Genomic DNA, 23,203 nt, shown 5'->3' on the forward strand with positions numbered 1-23,203 from the left:
GTAAAGCCCATTTTAAATTTGCATTAAGCTGCAGAGGCAGTACCAACCTAACTTCATCAGCACCAACAAAAGTTTTTGGAAACTGACTGCTGAACAAATTGGAAAATAATGATTTTGCTTGCCACTCTTCCTGTAATATTAAAACTTGGAGCACTTTTTTGTTTGCCAGGCCCAACAAAATCCCTGTATTATTGTTCTTTAGGAATTTTTTTTTTCTTTTACACACTTAGACATAATTTATTGTTAACATTGAGAGTTCCATGTAAGTATCACGTAAAATTAGAACCATATTAAATGTATTCCAGCTGCTTTGGGCCCTGAGGGCAAACGGTTGTTAAACTAGATTTACATGGCAGTGATAGCAGAGCAGTGGTCCCGTGCCTCAGAGTGCTTAACTCCAAGTTGGATTCAGAGTACTGTCTTGCTTTGCATCTCATTTTTCACTTTTACCTGTCTGGAGAGAGAGCAAAGCACAACTTTCTGAAGCATGCAACCCACATAAAGCGCGTATGCTGGAGAACTGGATCCTACCAGTTGTGATCCAAAATCTGCCTTACACACTGCTAGTGTTTTCTTCTCAGACACTTGAACCATCTCAATGGTAAAAGCTGCTGTCTCAGCTACTGTGTATGTTAAACAGACAAGGGTGCCACTGCTGAACTTCTGCCTGGTGTAACCAAGTGTGTGTCTCCTGACAGGCATCTGCAAAGAACTTTGTTTTATCCTGTTTTTTGCTTGTGTTGGTAATGAGTCCTTTTATCTCTTCTGAAGGAACTGACTGTTTAACAAATGAGTTGCTAAAGGCATTTTGCTTGCATAACTGTACGTGCTTATTAGAAGAATCCTTGGGAAAGCTTAAGTGAATTACAAGAAACTGAATTGCTACTCTTATTTGTAAGAAGACTAGGATTTTTTTGGTGGCAAAGTTCTGTGACAGTATTCGATCATCTCTCTCCAGTTCCTAGTTCCCGTTCAGAAACTGGCATTGCACGCGAGACTAAAGGCCAGTGCCACCGAAAACGCATTGATCCCTGTTTGTTTGTGTGTCTTGGAGCAAGAGTTCAGCTTCCTCAGCAGAGAGATGAACCAATAAACGGAAAATTAATTAATCTTTTTGTCTCCAGTGGAGACATTCCAGTGGAGCATTCCAGATGAGGGTTACTCAATATCAACAAGGCAACATGAGTGGCCAAGAAAGGTGCCAGTGATTTAACATACAGTGCAAAACTGACTTAATCAACACAATTTAAAACGCATTTTTAAATTTTTTGCATACTTGGCAGAAAACTTTTGTTTCCTGGAAGGGCAGTTTGCAAAACATGAGTGCCTGAGAAATAGCATGAATATTGTCTGTGTAGGGAACTGATTGGAGGAATATTTACATGTACATTAGTGGTGTTTGCCAAATCCTTTGAAGTCAGCAAGAGGCTTTCCATTATCTTCTAGTTTGTATGATTCTGAATAGGCCTGTTCATTCAGGCTTGCAGAATGAACACTACAGATAATAAATGGTATTTATATTTTTTAATACACAGGGACCCCCGGTTAGAGTGAGGTATTTCAAAGCCATGGATATGTGCTGCTAAAAGGAAAACAGGATAAAAGTATAATAAGGACTGGGGTACAATCGAAGAGCATTTTGCCTTAACAGGAAACTGTATTTGCAATTAGGAAGATTGACGGCAATAGGAAAAAACAATAAACAGTTAAAACTAAATTCCTAAAGTAGCATCAGTGGTTCTCGCTGAGAATTCAATTGCAATAGGAGAATGAGAAATTTGAAACAGGATCAGAGAGTTCATAACAGATAATAGGGAAAGTAAAAATTAACGTAAGTCAGGAATTTGCAGCACCAGAGGAAGAAAACTTGTAGGAGAAAATAGCCTTTTGGAATCAAAAGAATGAATGGAAGAAGTACAGTTTTTGAGAAAAATGGTTTGCAATCAAAAGACCAAGAGAGGAAACAAACAGCTACTTTAGAAAGGCAGAAAAAGAGGTAGCTAGTTGAAGCAGGAGTCTTCACCAATTACTAAAATTTGATGCAACAATCCAAAACTGACACATTTAACAATTTAGAATATAGTAAAAGTGATAGATCTGAATCCTGCATGAATGGTTCTTTTGATCTATTATCAGCTGATAGTTTTCACAGCAGGATTTTTGGTGGGGAAAGAGGTTTGGATCCTGCCCAAATCTGGGTGCCTGGATGGGCCTGTATCGATAAGAGTGGTCCATTTTTGTATTCCAGATCAACTATCTTGCAAAATCATTTGCCCATCTATATAAATACAGTGAAATAGCTTTAACAATTAAGTAACTGTGGTTTGTTCCTGTAGTGAGATTGTGAGATGTTCATATAAATTAGTAAAGTAAATGTAATGGGGAAAAAAAAAAGGTAAAAAATAAAAAAGTCAGAAATTCAGGATTTAAAGTTGTCATTTAACATTTAAAGAACTTAAAAACATTTAAGCAATTATAATAAATTACTAAAAATTTTGGTAACTGAACCAGAAAACCGAAAAGTGTGAGTGCATCTGCATGGCAGCATTGCTGTGTGAAGAACACTCAGATTGAAAGACAGTATTCCCCAGCAGGTTTTGTCGGTTTGGTTTTGGTTGGGGTTTTTTTGTTTTTTTTCTGATGAACTAGTAATTTCACATTAAATACCATTCTCTTTTAAAAATGATTTAATGCTGAGAGATAATGTCATCCCACAAAATATTTTCAAAGTTTCTTCTTATTTTGACTTCTTAGCTGCAAGTTTTTGAGCTCCATTCAAAATATTTTTGCTGTTTTTACAGTCTACATTAGTATTAAAAACTTTGGTATTTTGTTATTAAATACAAGTCATACTGAATGGTTTGTTCAGAGTCCCACAATGGAGGAAGAACTGCAGGTTTCCTTCTACTTCCTATACAAATGAGTTTTCCCCCTCAGCACAGTGGTGTTAAGGAGCAGGAATGCTGGTAGAAACATGGTGCAATGGAACTCTGCTAGATCATAATCCAACAACATCAGGTGGAGATGTTCGCTGGTTGCTCTCTTTGGGCTGCAGTAGGAAGTCTAGCAGCATTTTTCTCTCCTTTGCAAAGAGGGGACAGGGTTGGCTTCCCTTGTATCACAAAAAAAAAAAAAAAAAAAAAGAAAAAAAACCAAAAAGCCTGCAGGACTAACTCAGCTACATTATTTCTAAATATGCTCTTGGCTGAAGACTGATGATTTATTAGCCTGAGTGAAAGTCATTTTCAAAGATTAGGAGAAAAATATTTCCCGTTTCAGGTAGGGACGATATGTGTGATACATATAATATAGAAGGTACAAATGTATATATAATTTTTCAGACCGGCTGCCTGTGATGGTATCCATTTACAATATTGCTAACTTCTTGCCATTGAAAGTGTTTTTAATGGTACATCTAGTCTTACTGTCCCCAAACAAAAAAGTGTTCCTGAAAGTTGAGAGAAAGCACTGTTTCATCCCTCTATAGTGACAGCAGCTAAAGAGATGTAGCGCTTTTTGCCAGATAAAACTACATGTTTATGGGAAAATGGCAATAGTATATACTATTGTCATTCTTATGATGAAGCAAGTCTCCATTTCCTATTTAAGCTGCGAGCATTAAAAGTGCACATAAGAATAGCTCACCATCCTGCCTTGGCATTTTTGTTTTTTCCTTGATTATATCTTCAGGAAGAATTAACATTTTGATACAACATTTGTTCATGGATTTGCAGTGGTTAAATCAATAGTTAATGAGGTTCGTCGTATAATTTGAGCTTGTAGTTTGTTTATGCTAGACCAACTTTATCCATACTCCAAACAAATTATCTCTTATAATCACCAGCCTGAAGATAAATCTCTAAATGTTTTTCTGATGATAGTGCTGTGGTTGGCAGGTGTTAGAAGTGCCTCCCAGGGACAAAGATTGAAGATGGGCTTGTTCTCACAAATCCTTCAGGCGAGGTTGTTTAGCTTTCTATCCTGTCATCTGCAGAGGAGCCTTGTATGGTGCCCTGCTAATGAAATCTAATAGGCAAAGGTCATATATCTTTATGAAGAAAAATGCAAAGCTGGTGAGTGATAAATGTGCTCCATGGGGTTCAATGGACGATGCTCAGCAATAAAATCCGTGTTTAAACAGTGTTTCAAACGGCTTAGCATAGCTCTGTTTTTGTGCCTTAACTACTTTTTATAACAATTCTCATTACTAGTGATGGGATTAGATAAATACAAAAATAGTTGAATATGCATGCAAAGTTGTTTATATAATTAAAGAAAGAGGTGGTGACTTTAAGTGGGTAATTATTTTTCTGTATTCATAGCATAATAAATAAGATGGCTCACATAAAAGTACAAAGCAGTGTTGTATTTAAATTTGAAAGCTCTGTTGACTACTAGTAGAAGCATCTTAGCTAGTGTGAAGATGTGAAGATTTAGGTAGATTCTAGCACCAGTTGTAAACCAAAAATGCCTTTGTCAAATGTCAAAATGAAAAAAAAAACAACCCCAACCTAAAAACTAGAATGGAAACAAAACATGCTGGCATAAAATTGCAGATGGAACTTCTAAAGAATGCAAGTCAGTCCCTTTAAGAAATTGCTAATCTGAAGTTAGAAGGAATTAAATAAACCCGATATTGTTGAATCACTGCTGTTTTTTGAGAAGTTACCAGTTCATTTGCTATAGTTATACTGCTGAGCTAAGAGACAGTTCAATAAATCAACTCAGGCTTGATGGATTCTACAAACCATTGCAATGAGTGCGTGGAAGAGGAAAGAAATCTCTTAGTATTCCCTCTTTGACAAAAGGGTATGCAAAGAGCCTGAATGGATGAATGGTTGATTAATTTTGCCAGAAATTTTCTTGACAGCCAGAAATGTGTTTTTGCGTTACCATGTTTGCATGGGAATTATTTTGTAAAGTATGAATTATTACATATAAACTTACACCTGAGACTTAGCTGGCTAAAATAGACAGCTCCTGGTCAGTATGTATCTGGTTGTGATGTTTCTTATGTTTTCATTCATCACTCTGGCAAGTCAGCCTTTTGCTCGTTACCACTTGCTAATCAGTCAACAGTGAAATCAAATATTGTATGTGATTAAATGAACCTTGTAACTGAAGTGGTAGGTTGTGTCTTTTTCCATTATTTTTTTAATTGATTTACAAGCTATGGAAAAATCAGATGGAAGTCCTTAACCTAGGATCAGAAAGCAGAACAATATAAAGGAGAATAAAAAAGTGTATCATACGCCATGTCCACATGGCCTATTGATTAGTAAGACACAAAAAAAGTGTTTCTTTTTCGCCTCTTAAGTTTCTGAGGTAAGTAATATATTAGATTGTATATACTACATTGTACTTCAGTATACAGATGTTTTCCTTTTCATTTTGTGTGTATTTTGTGCATATTTTGTACAGGTGATATTTGCTTATAAATGTGGTGCATAATCAGGTCCCTGGATTCCTTTAATTTTAGGCTTTGGATACTTATACTTGTGGTTTCAAAATAAGACACTTTCCATGCAGTTTGCTGCAGAAAAATATGTACATACTTACTTCAGCCTTTAAACTGACCAGGAGGGAGTACATTTTAGCATAATGCAAGTACATTTCCCTGTATTTCCCTACTTGCAGCAGAAGTTGTATGGTTAGGATTGCAAGCTTTCTAGTTTGTCCCTTTAACTATTTTACAGAGACAGAGTTTTAAAGACACACTTGAAAAATGAGGTGACATTTAAGCCTTTAAACCTGCAAATCACATCTATATATTTAGCTCTATTTTGTATTTTTAACAACCCCAAACTACTTATCTGTTAATTGCCAAAAATGCTGAAAAATGGCAGCTTTATCTTTATCATTCATGATTTTCTTATTACAGAAAGCATCCATTAACAATAGGAGAAATTACAACCGCTTTGAATTTCTTCTCACGAAGATAGAAATAAATAAGGGCTTTCACCTTGATCTCACTAGACTAGACGACGTACATTCCTTCTTGGATCCGGTGCTGCTGCAAAACATTTTTTCTTCTAGATGTGGTCACAGCCATCTAATATCGTCATGTCATTCCAGTGCACATCACAATAGAATGCGCACCATTACCTACGTTTGTCTATGTCCTTAGGCCGAGTGTTTAATGTTTATCTCATGCAGCAGCCCCTTAACAAGCTAGACTTCATCTCCAGCCCTTCTGGTCTGTTACATACTTTGAGTGTATGGGCACAGACCCCACCAACAGCAGGGACCATTTTTGACTCTTGTGTTTCAGGCAGTTCGTTGTACACCCCAGTAGCCAGGGGATAAGAATTTGTGTTCCTTCAGGTGCGTGGCAGTGATGGCTGCTGAAGGCAGATATTCCAGCCAAAAGAAGAATGTTCTAAGCCAAATGGGTCGTTATGATAGCCTTATGTTCATGGACAGTATAATGTCTCTTCAGATACATGGAGATGCTGTATCCCAACTGCTAAATTCAAAGCTCTCTCAGCTAGCTCTGAAAATGTGGAATAGTGGAACTGAAGTTTGGCTGTTTGCCTAGGCAACTTTTTTTTTTTTTTTTTTAAATTTTATGAATGAATCAAGACTTTCCAGTCTTTCCTGGAGATTGTGTGCTGTGCTAAATACATATAAAACATGGACATCTTTATAAGTTCTAGTTAAACACAGATCAAAATGGACAAGCCTGAATTTGAATACACAGAATTTGTACTTGTATCAAGTGCAAGCAAACTTGTTTAGCTGTAATCTTAATTCATAAAGAGTGGATCATTGATAAGACACACATTCATAAAATGTACCAGTGCTGTAGAAAAGGCACTGTTTCCAGTGTGAAACTGCCTAAACACACTTACATTGAATAAAGCTTGATAATTTATTTTATTATGGATTAATTCTTCTTTCTTCTTTGCTTTATTTTTTTTTAGTTATTCTGAATTTAATGAAAATAATAGACTGTAAAAACACAGCCACCACCTATAGTAATGTGAGTGAGATCAGTGCTAAACTGGCATTCATCACTTTATTCCATATGCAGTGTTTCACAATGCTATAGAATTTCCTGTTCGTTTAAATTTCCTACTAAGTTAAGCTTGGGAGGCCTAAAGTTAAACATAAGGTGTGACTGGGGTCTCTATATAGCAGGATAACACAAGCTCTCAGATGCCCAGTCTCCTGCTCTTTGGTTTAGGACCTAATACCTATTTCTCTTTGGAAACTTTAGACAGCAACACAAAGAAAGCAGAATTAGCTGCTATTTTTGTTCTTTTCAGAAAACTGATAAATATTGGTACAACAGAGCTGTGATTTGGTAGATTGAAATGCACAACAGAAAAATGCAATCTTTCTTTACAGAAAAGATGGTGAATTTTGTATAGACTGTTTTCACCACTGGTGCTGATACAAAAAAAGAGGCAAAATAGTGAATGTACTTGTCCATATTTCTGGAATCTTATAAACACTGTACTGTTTATAATGTTTTTTCCACTTTTAGTGACCTTACCTGAAAACTTTTATAAAAAATTGAGTGGTTTTTTGCTCTTTTTTCCCTTTTTTTTTTTTTTTTCAAGGAAGGGGCTTCTAGTAATTAGCTGGGTTTAGAACAAATGGCACACAGACTGTTAGCTCTGCATGTGTGCTATAACATTGGTGTTTACCCTATTATATTGCAATTTAAGTATGTCATAAAGTTTTGTCAGTGATCACATAGAAATAAACTGGAATGAAGAAGTACTGACCATGAAATATTAAGAGACTACCGTGTGAAGCAGTATGTATCGACTTCTGTATTGTGATAATTGCTTTGGTTGTGAAAATTGTAATGGGATACAGTGATATTCCTCATTTATATTTTGTGATGGTTGGGTATTTTTAGCAAATGAGTTGTCAGCAGAAAGGCTTCATTAGACCCATCAGGGTATCTGCCCATGAATAACGAATCCCAAACTGTACTGACAGTTTCCTTGAGCCAAAATGATGGAGCACCTCTGACAAAAGCCATATTGTGCTCTCCATGTGAAGAGTGTGAAGAACAAAAGAGACAGTTTGTTCTTAATTTGGTCAGGTTAATATTGACACAGTTAGCTTAGAAGAATCAGAAGTGTGTGTAATGTACATTTACAGTGATCACGCGGGTAATTGACTGTTGGCTTCTGAATTAGAAAGTGTTGCTAGACATGAAGTCATAAATTCTCTTTGGATATTTTTTGGTGGTTTTGCTTCTTTTAAAGGATCATCCATGTTTGTAGTTATGTTAACTATTCAATTTAAAAATAGATTCCTATAATGAAATCAAGTTTCAGAGAAAGAAGCTTCACAAAAATTACAGCCTATGTAAAATGGTATTTCTCAACAGAACTACGTAATAGCTGAGCAGGTCATGTTAAAAATACTTCAAAAGTCTGTGGATTTCTTAAACTTTATTATTCTCTTTACTCAGATGATAAAAAAAAATTTGTAATTTCAGAATGTTCACCATATTGTTGTGTTGTAGCACTGTATAAACTATATGCATTAGACAAAACAAATGCACAATTTTATTACAAATGCTAAGACACTATATTTCTCCAGTATCCAAATTGCTGTTAACCATGCAAATGCTTTTGCAAAATATATTTACTACTAGATTCTATTTAGTTCAAGTATTCTACATTTCAAGTATACTTACAGACCTTTTTTTTTTAATAGGTTATTTAGAGGGCATTATGACAACTAATAATGTTTACATATGCTGTTTACCTGCTGTACACTATGCAAATATTAATCAATATTTAAGCCAGCACATACTAATAAAGTAAGGAAAAGTAGTATAAGAATGAATAGCTGACTGACCTTTGTCATGGTCTGGCTATATCTCAGTGTATTTCCTACTATACTAAGTCATCAACAGCATATTTTACAGTGCTTGTAATTAATTTGGGATGTAGCAGCTTAACTGGTGAAATGATTAGCATTTTTTTCATTTCTGAAGGAAATGTTTTAATTTCTGTTAGCATTTACAATACATGCAACATTCTGGATGTTTACTTAGGTTAGCAAATTTGTTGAAGAGTCCATATGTTTACCATGTCTTCCAATACATAGTCTTGGGTAATTTATAAGAGTTTCTTGTTTGCAACTGTCTTTATTTCAATGTTTGAATGCTTGTGAAGGAAGTGTCTGAATTGTGTTGGTATTATTTTAAAAGACTAAACTTTATGGATGTTTGGGGGAGGGATGGAATGAAACTAAGTTTTATAAAAAATTATTACTTAATAATATTTAGTAACATTAATAAATTACCTTTACCTGTTTAAAAATTAATAATTAGTTTTATATTTTTATTAATATTCCATCCAACCAAAAAAATTAATGGGGTAGAGTCATGATGCTGTAAGACATGTGGTCTGATCTTGTTTTTATTCAATAGCTTAAGTCAACAGCATTTTCCAGCAAACTTAGTATTTGACTTATTCATTCAACAAGGTCTGTTTGCCTTGTGTTTCATATCTGGATGCACTTAGTGATGTAACAACTTAGGAGAAAAGCTTTTTGTTGATTTTTAAAATGACTGTGAGAAAATTGAGTAACTTATGTTGTCAGGTATTATTTGAATATTAATTGTTGCTTAGTCATAATAATGTGAGAAGTTTGTATCTTATTCCTCATGCCACAGAATGAATAGCAACTTGGGTTTTATACCTTTCCTGAATAATGACTTTTTTGTCAGAAAGTTTTCTCACTGAGAGGCTATGGGGTAAAGTAATAAATGGGATGTGATCAGCATCATTTTGCTTGACTTGGACTTTGTTCTGATGTGCTTTAATGACTCCCTCAGCATTATCGTTGATTGGATGTCACTGTAAAATATCTCTTCCCATCTTGCACTTTTAAATCTTCAAATAATTTGCACGTTTTCTTTAAAGATGTTTTCTTTCAACGTGATGTATGGTGCTGGCACACTGAAACCCGTTCCCATGCTGCTCCCCTGCACCAGGTGGCGCTGGGCCATTATGATCCCAGTAACAGGCAGGCAAACCCTGTGATGTACTTTTTCAAATGCTATGTATCACAGCTAATGTTATAAGGAGAAAACACGATAAATAATCCTATATCCCTTTAGGTGGTGGGAAACCTGAGAGGTGTTGCATTGAATAAACCTCCAATCCGTGCACAGCATGCTGGAGACGCCCTGTTCATAGAAGAAATTTCCACCTTTTCGTCATTTTAGCTATTATAGGATTGTCTTATAGGGGAACAACTTCATTCGTCATTTCTACCGTCAGAAAGAAAGGATGTTCATACGAGAACTTGTTGTTGCACTTTTAGATAAAGGCAAGGATGCAAAAGTGACATTGTTGCTCGTACCAAGTGGATGCTGTCTGCAGTCTTCTCTGGTACAGTTAGCTGGCCAAGTTTATTCTATGTCCAGGAAATATATGTAGCACAGCCCAAAGGCCAAGTTGGATGTAAGGCACGCAGAAACACGTAGAAAGTAACTGATGTCCTTCTGCAACTTGTACCCAATGGAGAGGGATGTGTAGCCTGCTCAGAAGCTTTGTGCTTCTCTCAGTCATGAACATGCTGAGAACCTCAAGAAGGAAAAATATGCACTGAATAGTAGTAAGTTTGAGAGCATGGAAGAAATTGAGAGAACCTCAAGTAGCTGGATTAGATAATTATGTAGGTAGTACAGATCCATTATTGTTTATATTAATCTGGCCCAGTGCCAATTGCTCCACAAGGAATACATACTTGGCAACTTCCCCACCTACAGCAGCAGGCTACTGGATCACCTGCTGCTGTATCAGTTCCTCGGTGTTGCTCTTGATTGTATGACGTAAGTTAGCAAAACACAGGGCACGAGGCAAATTCAGAATTTAGGACCTTTAGGGGCTTTACCATGGCTGTTTACATCTTTAGTTCCTGCTCTGACTGGTAGAACTGACCTTCCATTGTATGGCATTTGGTGCCATACGCTTGCTGTGGTAACCATTCCCACCACAAATAGCTGCTAGCATGTGAATGTTCTGTCTTATTCTCTTCTATTCATAGTCTTGCTCTATGGTGCCTTAGTGGTCCTTGGCCTTAAACTCTAGAACTGGACCTCTGATTGCACTGTGTGCACACATTGACTTTCCAGTAGGCCATGATAGTGACAGGGGAGTTTTCCCTGGCCATGTAGGCAGGTTAAGAGGTTCCTCCCTCAAAACACTGCAGAAAGCAGGATTTTTGGCACTCCCTAATCTACTATTTTGTGAGTGCCAAATGTGGGCTGACAGCAGATATTATCTCACTCAATGCCACTTTCATGACGCTTCCAGTTCACAGGATTTTAACAGAAAATTTCTAATTCCTTGCATTTTCAGCTGATACAACCAATTTAGAAGATAAAGTATCGTGAGGCTTGAAGGCTGGATATTTTTAGAAGGATCTTTTTTTACCTTATGTACAGCCATAAACCACCTTGCAGACTAGATCCCTGATTGGTTCATGTCCTTCCCTGTGACCTCCCAATCTTCTTGAATTGCTTGTCAGTGGGTAACTGAGATAAGGAGCTATCAGGGATTTTCAGATGGTTTTGAATCTGCTTTAGTTCAAATTTTTCATTCCAATAGATTTTAATTAGTCCAACTGCAATTAGAGTGACATAATTGAAGTAACTTTTCCATGCTTAAGTACATTTTGGCACTTTTTCTAATATACCAAATACCTGAGTCTTCAGAAAAATGTTACTGGTTTGGACATTCAAACCTTATTCACCATAATTCCTCACTATAACCTCCTATTCAGATTTCATATGTGAATGTCCACCAGTAAAATGACAGATGACTTTTGTTTGTGCATTAATCTGTGTGAATTTCACATAAAACTCTTTTTTAGGTGCTACATGAACATCAAAGTGGAACTTCATCTCTAATCTCAGAAAAGAATCTACTTCCAAAGCATTTGACAAACAAATTTTTTTTTGTTGTTGTTTTAAGTTTAACTTACAGGGAGGGAGACCCATTTTGTGGACAAATTTGAGTAGATTAATAAATAGTATTTGTATATATGTAACCAAAACAGTAATTTATCAGGTAGGAGACAGATGCAAGGGAATAACATGCCAATCTGCATATACAGTTGTGTTGTGTTCATGATGAACTGCTGTTTATTCAGGGCCAGTGTAGCTTGTCAGCATCAGAAGAACTATTAGCTAAAAGATGACAAAAAAATTATCTCAAATACAAATAGCAGAAACATAAAGGAGAAAATAAAATTTCTAAGTCTTTGTTCACTGGCAGTTATCAGAACTGGGGACTGAAGAGAGACATTTATACTTTGTGCATTATGTCCCCAGGTGAGAAAAAGTGATGTATGTCTTACATTGCAAAATCTGGATAATTGAACACTGAGCTAGTCCAAGTATAAATGAGAACAGGAATAACAAATGCAGTGTTTACCTACTGTCTATTTTGTGTGTGGGATGCATGAAAATAACCTTTTTTTTTTTGACACAAAGCAATTTTAAAACTAGTTTGCCTTACTCTATCCTTATTTGGGGGGCTTGTTGTTTTGAAGACTTGCACAGAATTCAAAGAGGAAGAATAAACAAATCTAACGGAATAATCCATGGTAAAATTGTATACAATCATGTAACATCATAATAGACACATATAAAGGGCTAAAAAATTAAGGTAGCACATACAATTTCCTTTTGCGTGCCTGATTTTGCACCTCAATACTATTATTGTAGCATCTATTGTTTTAAATGAAAGATTGACATGGCAAATTTCATAAAATATTTTTATTTTTCTAACAAAAAAGGGGTTTTATTCAAGAAATAGCAGTAGCCCAATACTGTTAAGCAACGTTGCAAAATAAAATAGCAGGAACAAGTAACAATTCTGTTTCAGCAGCAGTTTCAAGAAGGCAAAACCTACATTTAGTATTTTAGTGTTGTCCAGAAATAAAAGTCCATTATTGTGCCGTGAGACCAGTTCTTGATTTTTTGTAAGTACATAGCTGTTTTGACAAATGGAATGGAATTCTCTTGCCAGTTACAGACACTGATGCTTGTTAATGTTTCTGGCTATTTTCACCATAGACTTGGATGGAAAGAGCAAGAAAAGACACTGACATTTCTTTCAATTTCTTACCATATTTCAGGACTGCATATTACACAGAAGTCTTGTTGCTGATCTGAAAGCATTCATAGATAAATATGGGTTTGATGTACTTGTCATTTTGGCCAACTGCTTGTCAGATGAGAAGCAAACGAAACGACAAATAGCGGTATACTCGGAAAACGTAGAGCTAGGCAATCAAGTAAGTACCTGGAAAAACAACCTACTAATGTCTTTCCAGAAAAAAATGTTTGTTTTTTTAAAGTAGTATATGTCAAAGTGTTGAATAATTAAGTGGTGTCAAAAAGTAGCAATAGTTGTCTAGCAACTGAGTAGCTATTTGAAAAAGCTGCATTATTTATATGATACAAAATGAAAGATTGTGATATTTATGATTGTTTCAGACTAGCCTACTAGGAAGAGTGTAAGATTACAAGAAATACAGAAAGAGACAAGATTTTTCAATTTAGCTAAAACAGAATGATTTTTTATTTTATTTTATTTATTTATTTAACTAGTTTTGGCTTGGTCTTGTGTTGTGATCTACACGAATGAGTTTTTGGCAGTGAGGGACAAGCAAACACATTGTAAATGGTAATGACCAGAACTCATGTTATTGCTAAAGAATTTAAGCTCTGAAATGAAGCCAAATTATTCCTAGGGTGTTCATTTATCCAAAGCCAGCTGCTGTCAATTTTTTTGACTGTATTTGTTCCCAAATGGAAAAAATCATCTCGGTGGCAACTTTTTGAATGTTTTTCTCAGTCTTATAAGCTTCTGTTCTTTAGGAACAGGTGCCTAAATGACTATTCCTTTCAAGGTCAATATAAATATATTTATTTTATTAGTCTAATTATCCCATTCTAGAAATACTTTTCTCACGTACCGTTACATATTTTACTCAGATTTCTTAAGGCAACAACTAAACATTTTTTTTTAATTTTCTTTTGCTAGTGAAAAGTGAACTTGACAGTCAAATGGTATAATTTCAAGTAAATATTCTGACCATTTATATAATGCATATTTTGTATTGATCTTCTATTTTAATACTTCATCTGTTTAGGAATCATAGTAAAGCTGTTACAGTGAAAGAAATAGATTAATAGGAATAGATAGGTATGTCTATGTTACACAGTGAAGTAGACAATATGTGCCCTTATGCCCATGATTGCAATGGCTTTTGAAACATCCTATTTTTCAACAGATCTGCTGTGAATTAGAAGAATGTCAGAATCCTTGTTTGGAGCTGGATCCTTTAGAATGTGGATGTGACCAAATTCTCATTTATCATCAAGAAAATTCTTTGGTGACCTGTGATCAAATTTTTCTTCTAGTTAAGGAAGTTATGAATAGAAGACAACCGGAAATGGTATCAAACAGTAGAACTTCTTCTACTGAAGCTGTTGCTGGAAGTGCTCCACTTTCACAAGGATCTTCTGGTATTATGGAGTTATATGGTTCTGATGTGGAACCACAGCCCATTTCTGCCAATTTTATAGAAAATCCACAAGATCTAAATGGATCTATGCAAGCCCACGTTGATGTTAATGTAGACCTTGTGAGCCCAGACAGTGGATTGGCTACCATTAGAAGCAGCCGGTCTTCCAAGGAGAGTTCTGTTTTCCTTAGTGATGATAGCCCTGTTGCAGAAGGTGCTGCTTCCCATCACAGTCTTCTGCCTGGCTTTGACTCCTATAGCCCTATTCCTGAAGGAGCAGTAGCTGAAGAACAAAAACCTCAGTCTAGAGACAATAGTGATAACTTTGATCTTTTCAATTTCGATCTGGCACCCGTGGTTACAGCTCCATCCGAGTCATCATCTCATTCTGTCGATTGTTCCCCAGCAGATGACTATTTCCTTAATAGTGATTCATCAGAAGGACATCAACTCACTGTGCAGAAAGAACTTGATGAGGCAAACCTACTAGAAAATGATACAGCAAATTATTCAAATGATTTATTTGTAACACCGAATGAGGAAGACAATTTAACTGAATTTGATGAGAATCCAGGAGAACTGTGTGAGAAAACTTCAAATTTGATTGATTTAGTTGAAGGTGATTCTTCACCAGAAATTTTGAAATCAGCTGATTCAAGAGTTCCACCAACTCCTATGAACAGTCTTGTAGAAACTTCACCATTAGATAATGGGCAGCCTTTATTTTTCCCACAGGATGTCATTAAAAAAATTAATGAAATAGATGGCACAAATTATTCTCAGTCTCGTGTTAGATATGGGAGCTGGTGGGATGGCTTTGACATAGAGTCCAGAAATGCTGATACATGGAGTTCAAGTGAGCAGGAATCTGTATTTCAGAGCCCTGTCTTATGGAAAGATTGTAAAGAAAGTCCCTTGCTACGAGAACATATTGATAGAAGAGCCTCAGATTCTGTATTCCTACAAAAACAGCCAAAGCAAATGGAATACATGAGAGCAGGTCTGTGGGATAATCAATTTAAACAAGATAATTGGAACCATGAGAATCAAGAGAAAAACAGTGAGCATTCACGTTTGCAAACTGCTTCTTTAGAGGAGACAAAGCAAGAACTGGAGAGCTTTACTAACCCATGGAATGTCAGTCAGCCGACATCTATGATATCAGATGCATGGTGTAGTGGTGAAGGGAAGAGTAGTCAGCTAGCTGGAAATTCTTACGAAGTCTGGACTAAGTTCGAAGCAGGAGACATTGCTAGATCCTCAGAAAATATGTGGAACATGCCCAGACTGGATAGAGAAAAAAAATCAGTGAATATTCCTGAGGAATGGGCCATATCAAAAACTAGTTTATCAGATTCTTCAGAAATCACAGCGGACAATGAGGCTGAAAATCCACCTATCCAGATATCTCCAGAAGCCTGGGATAAAGACAGATATTATTCAGTAGAATATGGAAAATCTGAGAATATAAATTCTGTTTTCAACAATATGCAAAATAATTCCAAGCTGCAAACAGAGGAAAAAACTGTATTTGGTGACCCTAAACGTAGACCAAAACAATTTGAAAATATAGAGACCTGGAATATCTATGACAAAAACAACATCCGGAAAGAAGTAACAGAAGTAGTAGTGCCATGGGAGGATACCTTCTTGTATAAACACTCAGATCTTCCTTCATCCAACATAAGTGAAGATTTAGTTATTTCTCCACCAGACACCAATTATTCAACATCTGATTCATATGTATCACCTACATATGTGGAAGATGAAAGAGAAAATGAGGACAAAGATTTTGATGAAGGATCAGTTATTGATAAATTGATAAACCCAAATTTGGCTGAGCCAAAAGTACTTGAGAAAGCAAATAAGGAACCATTATCTCCTAGAAACATGCCTTTTTCAAGCACTGGAAACACAGACATCTGGAACACTCCCCTAAATAATGTCACCCCGTTACAAGAAAGAAATTCTGAAATTACTGCTCTTTCTGTATCTGCTAAACCTTTCCTTAATTCAGAACAAAGACCTAATCAATGTTTTTCAACTGAGATACATACCAGTGAAAATAATTTTTCTGTATCTGAAAACAGAAGAAAAACACCAATATACAAACAAACAGTAAATGACTTATCACCTCCACAGAACAAATTAAATACTAGACAGACTGCAGCTGAAAATGTAGAAACAGTGAGCAGTGTTCCTGTAGAAGACACAGACACATCTACGTCAACTTCGGACACTGGGAATGGTTTGGATCTGAAAATATGTGACTTAGGGAGTGAGCTAATTAGTAAGAAGGCAGTGCAAAACACTGCTGATACGGATGAAAAGCTGGATAGTCAAGATTCAGCGCAGCAGCTGAACTCATGGAGTTTACAGACTGGGCAGGCCTGTGAGGAAGTCTGGGAGAATACAACTGTCATCTCTCAGGACGGAAAAGAGGAATATAAGAGTACAGATGAGATAAGTGAACAGCAAATGCTTAGTGACATCTGTAATAAACCAGTGCAAGAGGACAGTGAATCTTCATGTAACGCAGATTCAGAAGAAAACAGGTCAACAACTGAAGTTCCCAGCTCCCCAGAAAAAACGAGGAATAGTGTTAGTTTAGAAGCATTAGTCACAGAGAATGAGTCATTTTCCAATCAAAGTAATCCAGTTAGTCAGGAAGAGAAGAAAGACTTGTTACAGAATAATGTAGAGTCTTCTTCAAGTCCTTCTGAGGAAGGCAGAAATTATGACTCCAGACCACAAAATTACAATAATAGTGAAACATCACATCTGCTTTCTGAGAAAGCTGAAAAGGAGACTACAGTGATAGAGGATGCAACAAGTCCTGAGATGGAAAGTATGTCTGAAAGTTCTGATAAGGGTAGTGATAATCCTGAAAACAATTCTTCTGAAATGTGCAGAAGCTCGGGCATCTGGAATGATTCTGGAAAGAGTGGTTGCGACCCAGCCACATCAACTCCTCTGATGACTGACCCACAAGAAGAACTGGGAGAAGCGAAAGAGGGCTTACATGAAGTGGTTCCTAACCATCCAGGCATTTGTAAATCTGAGTTAGTATCTTTCAAAAATAGCTCTGAACTGAACAGAACTCATGAAAAGTCTTTCACAGATGAGTTTAAGAGTCCTTCTTATGGATATGTTAGTGTTCCTGACATTACAGATCTGTCTGCAGTGGAAAATTCATTTTCACATGAAATAGTTTCTGGGAGAAATGAAAACTCTGAAAATTTAGACCCTGCTAATAATCTTTGCAGAGAGCCATATGTAATGTTTAATGACAGTTTTCCCCAAACTGCTTGGAATTCACAGCCATGTGAAGATTGTCAGTCTCCTGGAACAAGCCCTGAGGCAAGTGAAGCCCTTGAAATGGCAAACACCACAAGCAGCCTTTCAAAAGCTATACAGATCAAAAGTTATTTGGAAGAAGATAATGTGTGGAGTGATTCAATAAATGATTACGCGCACTCAAGTGGAACAAGTCCTGATTTAAGTGATGCATCTGTGAATGTGTGGGGAGACATTCCAGTTGCCAGTCATCACAAAATCAGTAGGGATATGTGGGATATTAAGAATAATAAAAATCTTGAAGATGCTTACAAAAGGAATGAATTTGACAATAAATGTGAAGAAGGATTTGAAACCAAGGCTGAACAGAACAAAGTTCCTAAAAGCTTAGATTTTTGGAATGCCCATGTAGATGATGATACTGTATCTTCTCTATCAAGTCCTGACATAAATGAAGATTCAGAGAATTCAGAAACAGGTTCAAAAGTGATTCATGAAGATTCCATGTATGAAAAGGAACAGCACAAAGGATCTGAAATTGGAGAGGATTATGCTCAATCCAACGCAACAAGTCCTGAAGCAAATGAAGACAATTTAGATGCAAAATCTAAGGTGGGAGAGGAGGTCCAGGTAGGCATCTTCAGTGAAAATCCTGAAACAATTAAAGCTGGGAAAGTATTACAGGAGGCCTTGACTACAATGGAGTGTAATGAGACTTCTGAATATTTAAGTCATTGTGAAACACTTCAGAAGAAAGCTCAAGTGTGTATTTTCAGTGAAAAAACAGGTAGTGGAGAAGACGCATATTTGTATCTAATGAATGAAGATACTACACCAACTTCTGCTGGTGGTGATAAAGAAGAGTATTCTTCAAAAGCTGTAGATACGTGGAGTACGTCATTGGAAGCCGATTTAAAAACTGATCCAAAATCCACAGCGGGAACATTTGCTTTTCCAGATGACAGTTCAGAATGGTGGAATTCACAACCTGGTGAAGAAAAGCAAGTGGAAGATCAGTATTCTGTTTCAAATCACTCTGCAACAAACCAGTTAACAAATAGTAAGAATGACCCCTGGGGATCACCCTCACAAGATGAAGAACTAAAAGCAGCACATTTCACTAATGCAAGTAATGACGGAAATCAGCCTCTCTCTCTGTACTGCGATGAAAAAGAAGATGAAAGGCTAGTACATCCTATGAATATTCCTGGTAGTCAAATAAATCAAGATGCTATACAGTTCAAACAATTTGATCCCTTCATACTGGATAAAGAAGAAAAGGGCTTGAAAGAGCAGGAAAATGAACTGACTCCACAGAATCCTTTTTCAGATGAGGAACGAGGTATGCCAAATATGTCAGTTCAAGAAATCACTGTACTGGATCTACCAAAAGACAATGAGGGAGATGCAAGTCTCATTCCTCAAGAACAACAGCAGGATACCTGTGAAAGATCAGAAGTGCACAACTCCCTTCCAGGTGCTTTCACTGTAGATGACACATCTTTTGAAATGACAAAGAAGCCAAGTCCAAGTCCAGGGTGGAGTATAATAGTTCCCCAAACTGCATTTATCCCAGATATTTTACAGGACAACACACAAGAAAGTAATCAGCTGCTTTCAGTGGAACCTGACCTGTGGACTAATGCTGAGCAGATTGTTACTTTGAAATCAGATGGTGAAAATCCTGATATATTAAGTCACTGTGACCAAGACAATAGTTCAGAGGCATCAAGCAGTCCTGATGTGTGCCAGGAGTATGAAGTTAAGCATGCGTCTATCTCATCTTCTCAGATGGGGGTGGAGCCTGAAGACAAAAATAGTCAGTCGATTCACACATGGTCAAATATGAGTAGAGAGTCAGGTCTTGATTCAAAGTGTCAGTTAGTAATACAGAAAGTAGAGACACAGTCTGAAAGCAGTAGCCCCCAGGACCATGATCAGGGAAAGACCGATCAGCTAATCTCTTCTAATACTCAGGAGCCTCATGAATTTGCAGTTTTGGAAGAATATGGTCCAGAAAATAGATTTGTTACTGATCCAATTGAATCAGCTGGAATTACCAACGAAGTTTTAGAAGTGACGTCCTTAGATCTGAAAGACACATTCAATGAAAGTTTTACTCCTGCAAGCCATCAAGGAACACCAACTAATACAGCTCAAATAGTGACCTCCCAAATGCGTTTGGTTCCCATAGATTTCAGCCTACCTGATAGGGCAGAACAAAACTTAAAAGAAATCAGTGCCTTGCCTGAAGTTGGAAAATATTCTGATATTGACCATACAGCAATAACTGGTAATGAGCTAGACATGTCAGAAGCATGTGTGGATGACTCTGAGGTGGGGGTAGAACATAACATCAGGAACAGATCAGTGACTAATGTCCCGGCAAGCACATGTGGTGGAATGGCCATACTGGCAGTATTAGGCAGTGAAGCAGGAGAAGGGGAATCAAAGGATAAAGAGATATTTTTTCCCAAATCCTTTCTGCCTGGTGATAATGAAGACCATGAATCTGATTCAAATAATCAACTGGTTGATGACATAGCAAAAGAATCTGAAGATGCAATTGAAAATGATGTTCCTGTGTTTAAGGAAATGCCCAGTGACCAATCACCAGTGCTGCATGCTCCATCATCCTATTTATCTTTTGATGCTGAACCCTCTGGCAGTAGAGAGTATGCAAAGGATGAACTCTTGTTACAGCACCCATTTTGTGACAGTGTTTCTTTGGAAAAACCTTTACCACTGCCAATTCCTTCAGAAGGTGCAGAAAGCATCCTAATGACCAAAGACAGCATTATTAAAGATCAGGTGTCTGGCACATCCACGGAGTGCCTTCAAGAGAATCACACATCAGTACCTTCACTCTCCAAGTCTGAAGTAACTCTAGGAGCTTCTGAGACTTCGACAGGAAAATCTGAAGGAGAAACAATTGATCTCAACTCACCGCCAGGTGGAGATAAAAGATCACCTGATGGTAAGAGAACATGCTTTCCAGAGCAAGTTCATAGAACAAAGAAAGAAGGAAATGTCTGGAGTATTACTGCTGAAAGATGAGGCTTTGAGTGAAGTTTGAACTTTTGTGTCTCCCTGATGTACAAAACTCTGTACTTTGGGAAGACCTCAAGCATCACCCTTCTAGACAGATCCAAATCTTTTAAACATTGAAGTATGAACATTATTTCGGTTGTTTGTACAGGGCCAAGCACATGGGACACTGAATCATTTCTTCCTTTAGGAATGATTACAGTGTTAATGTATAATCTTTAACAATAATAATGATGATGATGTTATAAAATTCAAGTACACATTAACAGAGCAAAGCAAACTGAGAAGAGCTTTATCTCACTGTGCTGATTTAAAAAAATCATGGTGACTGAAATAGTAATTCAAAAACTAAAAGGAGTTTCTGTTTGCCTGTTTTTTTAGAAGCTGGCACTGACTCCCTACTTTGTACGGAGAATGAACCGAGAAATTCCTCTGAGAGCCCCGAACTGAAAAGTACAGAGGGTAAGGAAGATGTGAGGATGCAGGTGCACCGAGATCCAACTTCACTGGACATGGATTACATCCTTGTTACTGAGGAAGAAAATATACCATCAACAAAAGACACCCTTGAAAGAAATGAAAGTAATTTTACATTTCAAGAAGCTAATGTAGCTGAACAAACAGAATCTCATGAAGGCTTTTCACCTGGCTCCTTGGATACCTTTCAGTCAATCTCCATTACAACTGAAAGGGAAGATCACTCTGTTTGTGGGACTGAATGGGACTCTGTTCATGTAGAAGAAAAACGTTCTTCTGTTGTGCCTCAAAAACTGGATGATGAAAGGAGATCTCAGGAAAGCTCTGGGCAAGATGAGGGCTGGATTATATTGGGCCAAAATGAAGTCAGAGACATATCACCTGAAGAGATTTCTGCTGAGTCAGAGATGCCAAAATCGGGATCTGGACATTCTGGAGAAGAACCAGCAGTTGTTGCAACACAGGAATCTATCCTTGACACTCAAACAGAATTTCAAGCAGAAACTCCCCTTCAGAAATCTTTTGAACATGAGGGTTGTTCTCCTTCAGACATCCTGACTACAGAAGACAAGAATTTAGGCATCACAGGAACACATGTATTGCAGGTGTTTGATGGTGATGAGGTATGGGAAGAAAATTCTCAACAGACGCTTGGAAATAACGTAGCAACAGAACAAGAAATGAAGGAGGAAGTAGTGCTTCTCAACAGTGAAAGAGAACAGAGTCAAAACTCAGGGTAAGGACAAAACAACCTGTTTCCTTTCAAAAGTCTTCTCTTCCATTCTTATTAATGTTATTGAAGTGTATGATGTTATGAATAGATGGCAAGACTTTCAAGTCTGAAGTACTAATTATATTTACATGATTTAAGTATCACTATATTCCTCCCTTTGTAAAAAGAGAGTCTTGGTTCTTGGTTACTTGATATGAGTCAAATTAGGATTATTTTGCAATGCAGAAATCTTGTAAGGCCACTTCCCTGCAGGAATAAGTCCGTCTTCCCCCTATGAAGTCCCACAGACTTCATAATCTACCTTTAAATCTGAAACAGATGTGGCCAGGGAACACAGGCCAAACATACTGATGGAATTGCCAGTCCGATGAAATGACAGTAATGAGATTATGGAGGAATCGAAGTGAAGTACTATCTCTGCCTAATGCGAAACTGCTGGGAAGGAAGATAAGAGGGAGTTGAGGCCCAGGGTCAGAAAAAGGTGCTGCTTATAGAGGAAAGAAAAGGATAATGGAAAATTATGGTCTTTGTGGTTATGTCCCAGCTGTAGTCAGGTCAGAGCAGCATTTCTGTGTTTGGACTGGACTGGCAGGTGAGGCAGTTCAAGTATATTTGCACCTGCCTTTGGGTGGAAGTGCAGCCTCTGTGCTTACTGCATTACTACTGCCTGCTGTCTCTCTGCTGTGTCACCAGCTGGGAAGCGAGATGACCCTCTTGACTCCATTTACTGTAGTGTATTGGAGAGGGTGCTTCTGTTGTTGACGACTCATCTTTTACAACCAGGAGGTTGTAACTCCCATAGTGGACTTCTAGGGTAGCCCCAGAGATGCAAGTGTGGAAGTCTGACCTCATTTCTCCTGGGCATCTGCAACTGACATGCTGCGGTTTTACAAAGAGGAACCTGGCACTGGGTTTATACAGTGAAATTCTTGTGAACAGTAAAAGAAATTTCCCAGTACAAATAAAACTAGGGGGTGTAACTGCTTTGTACTTGTCACTCTTTTCAAACTGCACTTACCCCAGGGAACATACGTGGTATGAAACATGTGGAAACATATTTGTGTGGAAGGCAGGACTGAAATTTTACTTTTTTTCTGGTTTCTCCCAAGCAGTTGTCAGTTCAGTGTA

The 23,203-nt window shown here is 37.2% G+C and overlaps 1 protein-coding gene across 4 annotated transcripts in view; it reads left to right on the forward strand.

Annotated features, from left to right (window-relative positions):
• The window catches only part of PRUNE2 (prune homolog 2 with BCH domain), a 138,639-nt gene that overhangs the window by 67,347 nt on the left and 48,089 nt on the right, over positions 1-23,203 (forward strand). For all 4 annotated transcript variants that reach the window (XM_075740891.1, XM_075740888.1, XM_075740889.1 and 1 more), the window contains exons 7-9: positions 13,126-13,284; positions 14,287-20,794; positions 21,247-22,078. In XM_075740891.1, the coding sequence (XP_075597006.1) occupies positions 13,126-13,284; positions 14,287-20,794; positions 21,247-22,078 (7,499 nt within the window). The remainder of the gene's footprint in view (positions 1-13,125; positions 13,285-14,286; positions 20,795-21,246; positions 22,079-23,203) is intronic.

The sequence above is a fragment of the Balearica regulorum genome, chromosome Z (assembly GCF_011004875.1).
Source record: "Balearica regulorum gibbericeps isolate bBalReg1 chromosome Z, bBalReg1.pri, whole genome shotgun sequence".
NCBI classification, from domain to species: domain Eukaryota; kingdom Metazoa; phylum Chordata; class Aves; order Gruiformes; family Gruidae; genus Balearica; species Balearica regulorum.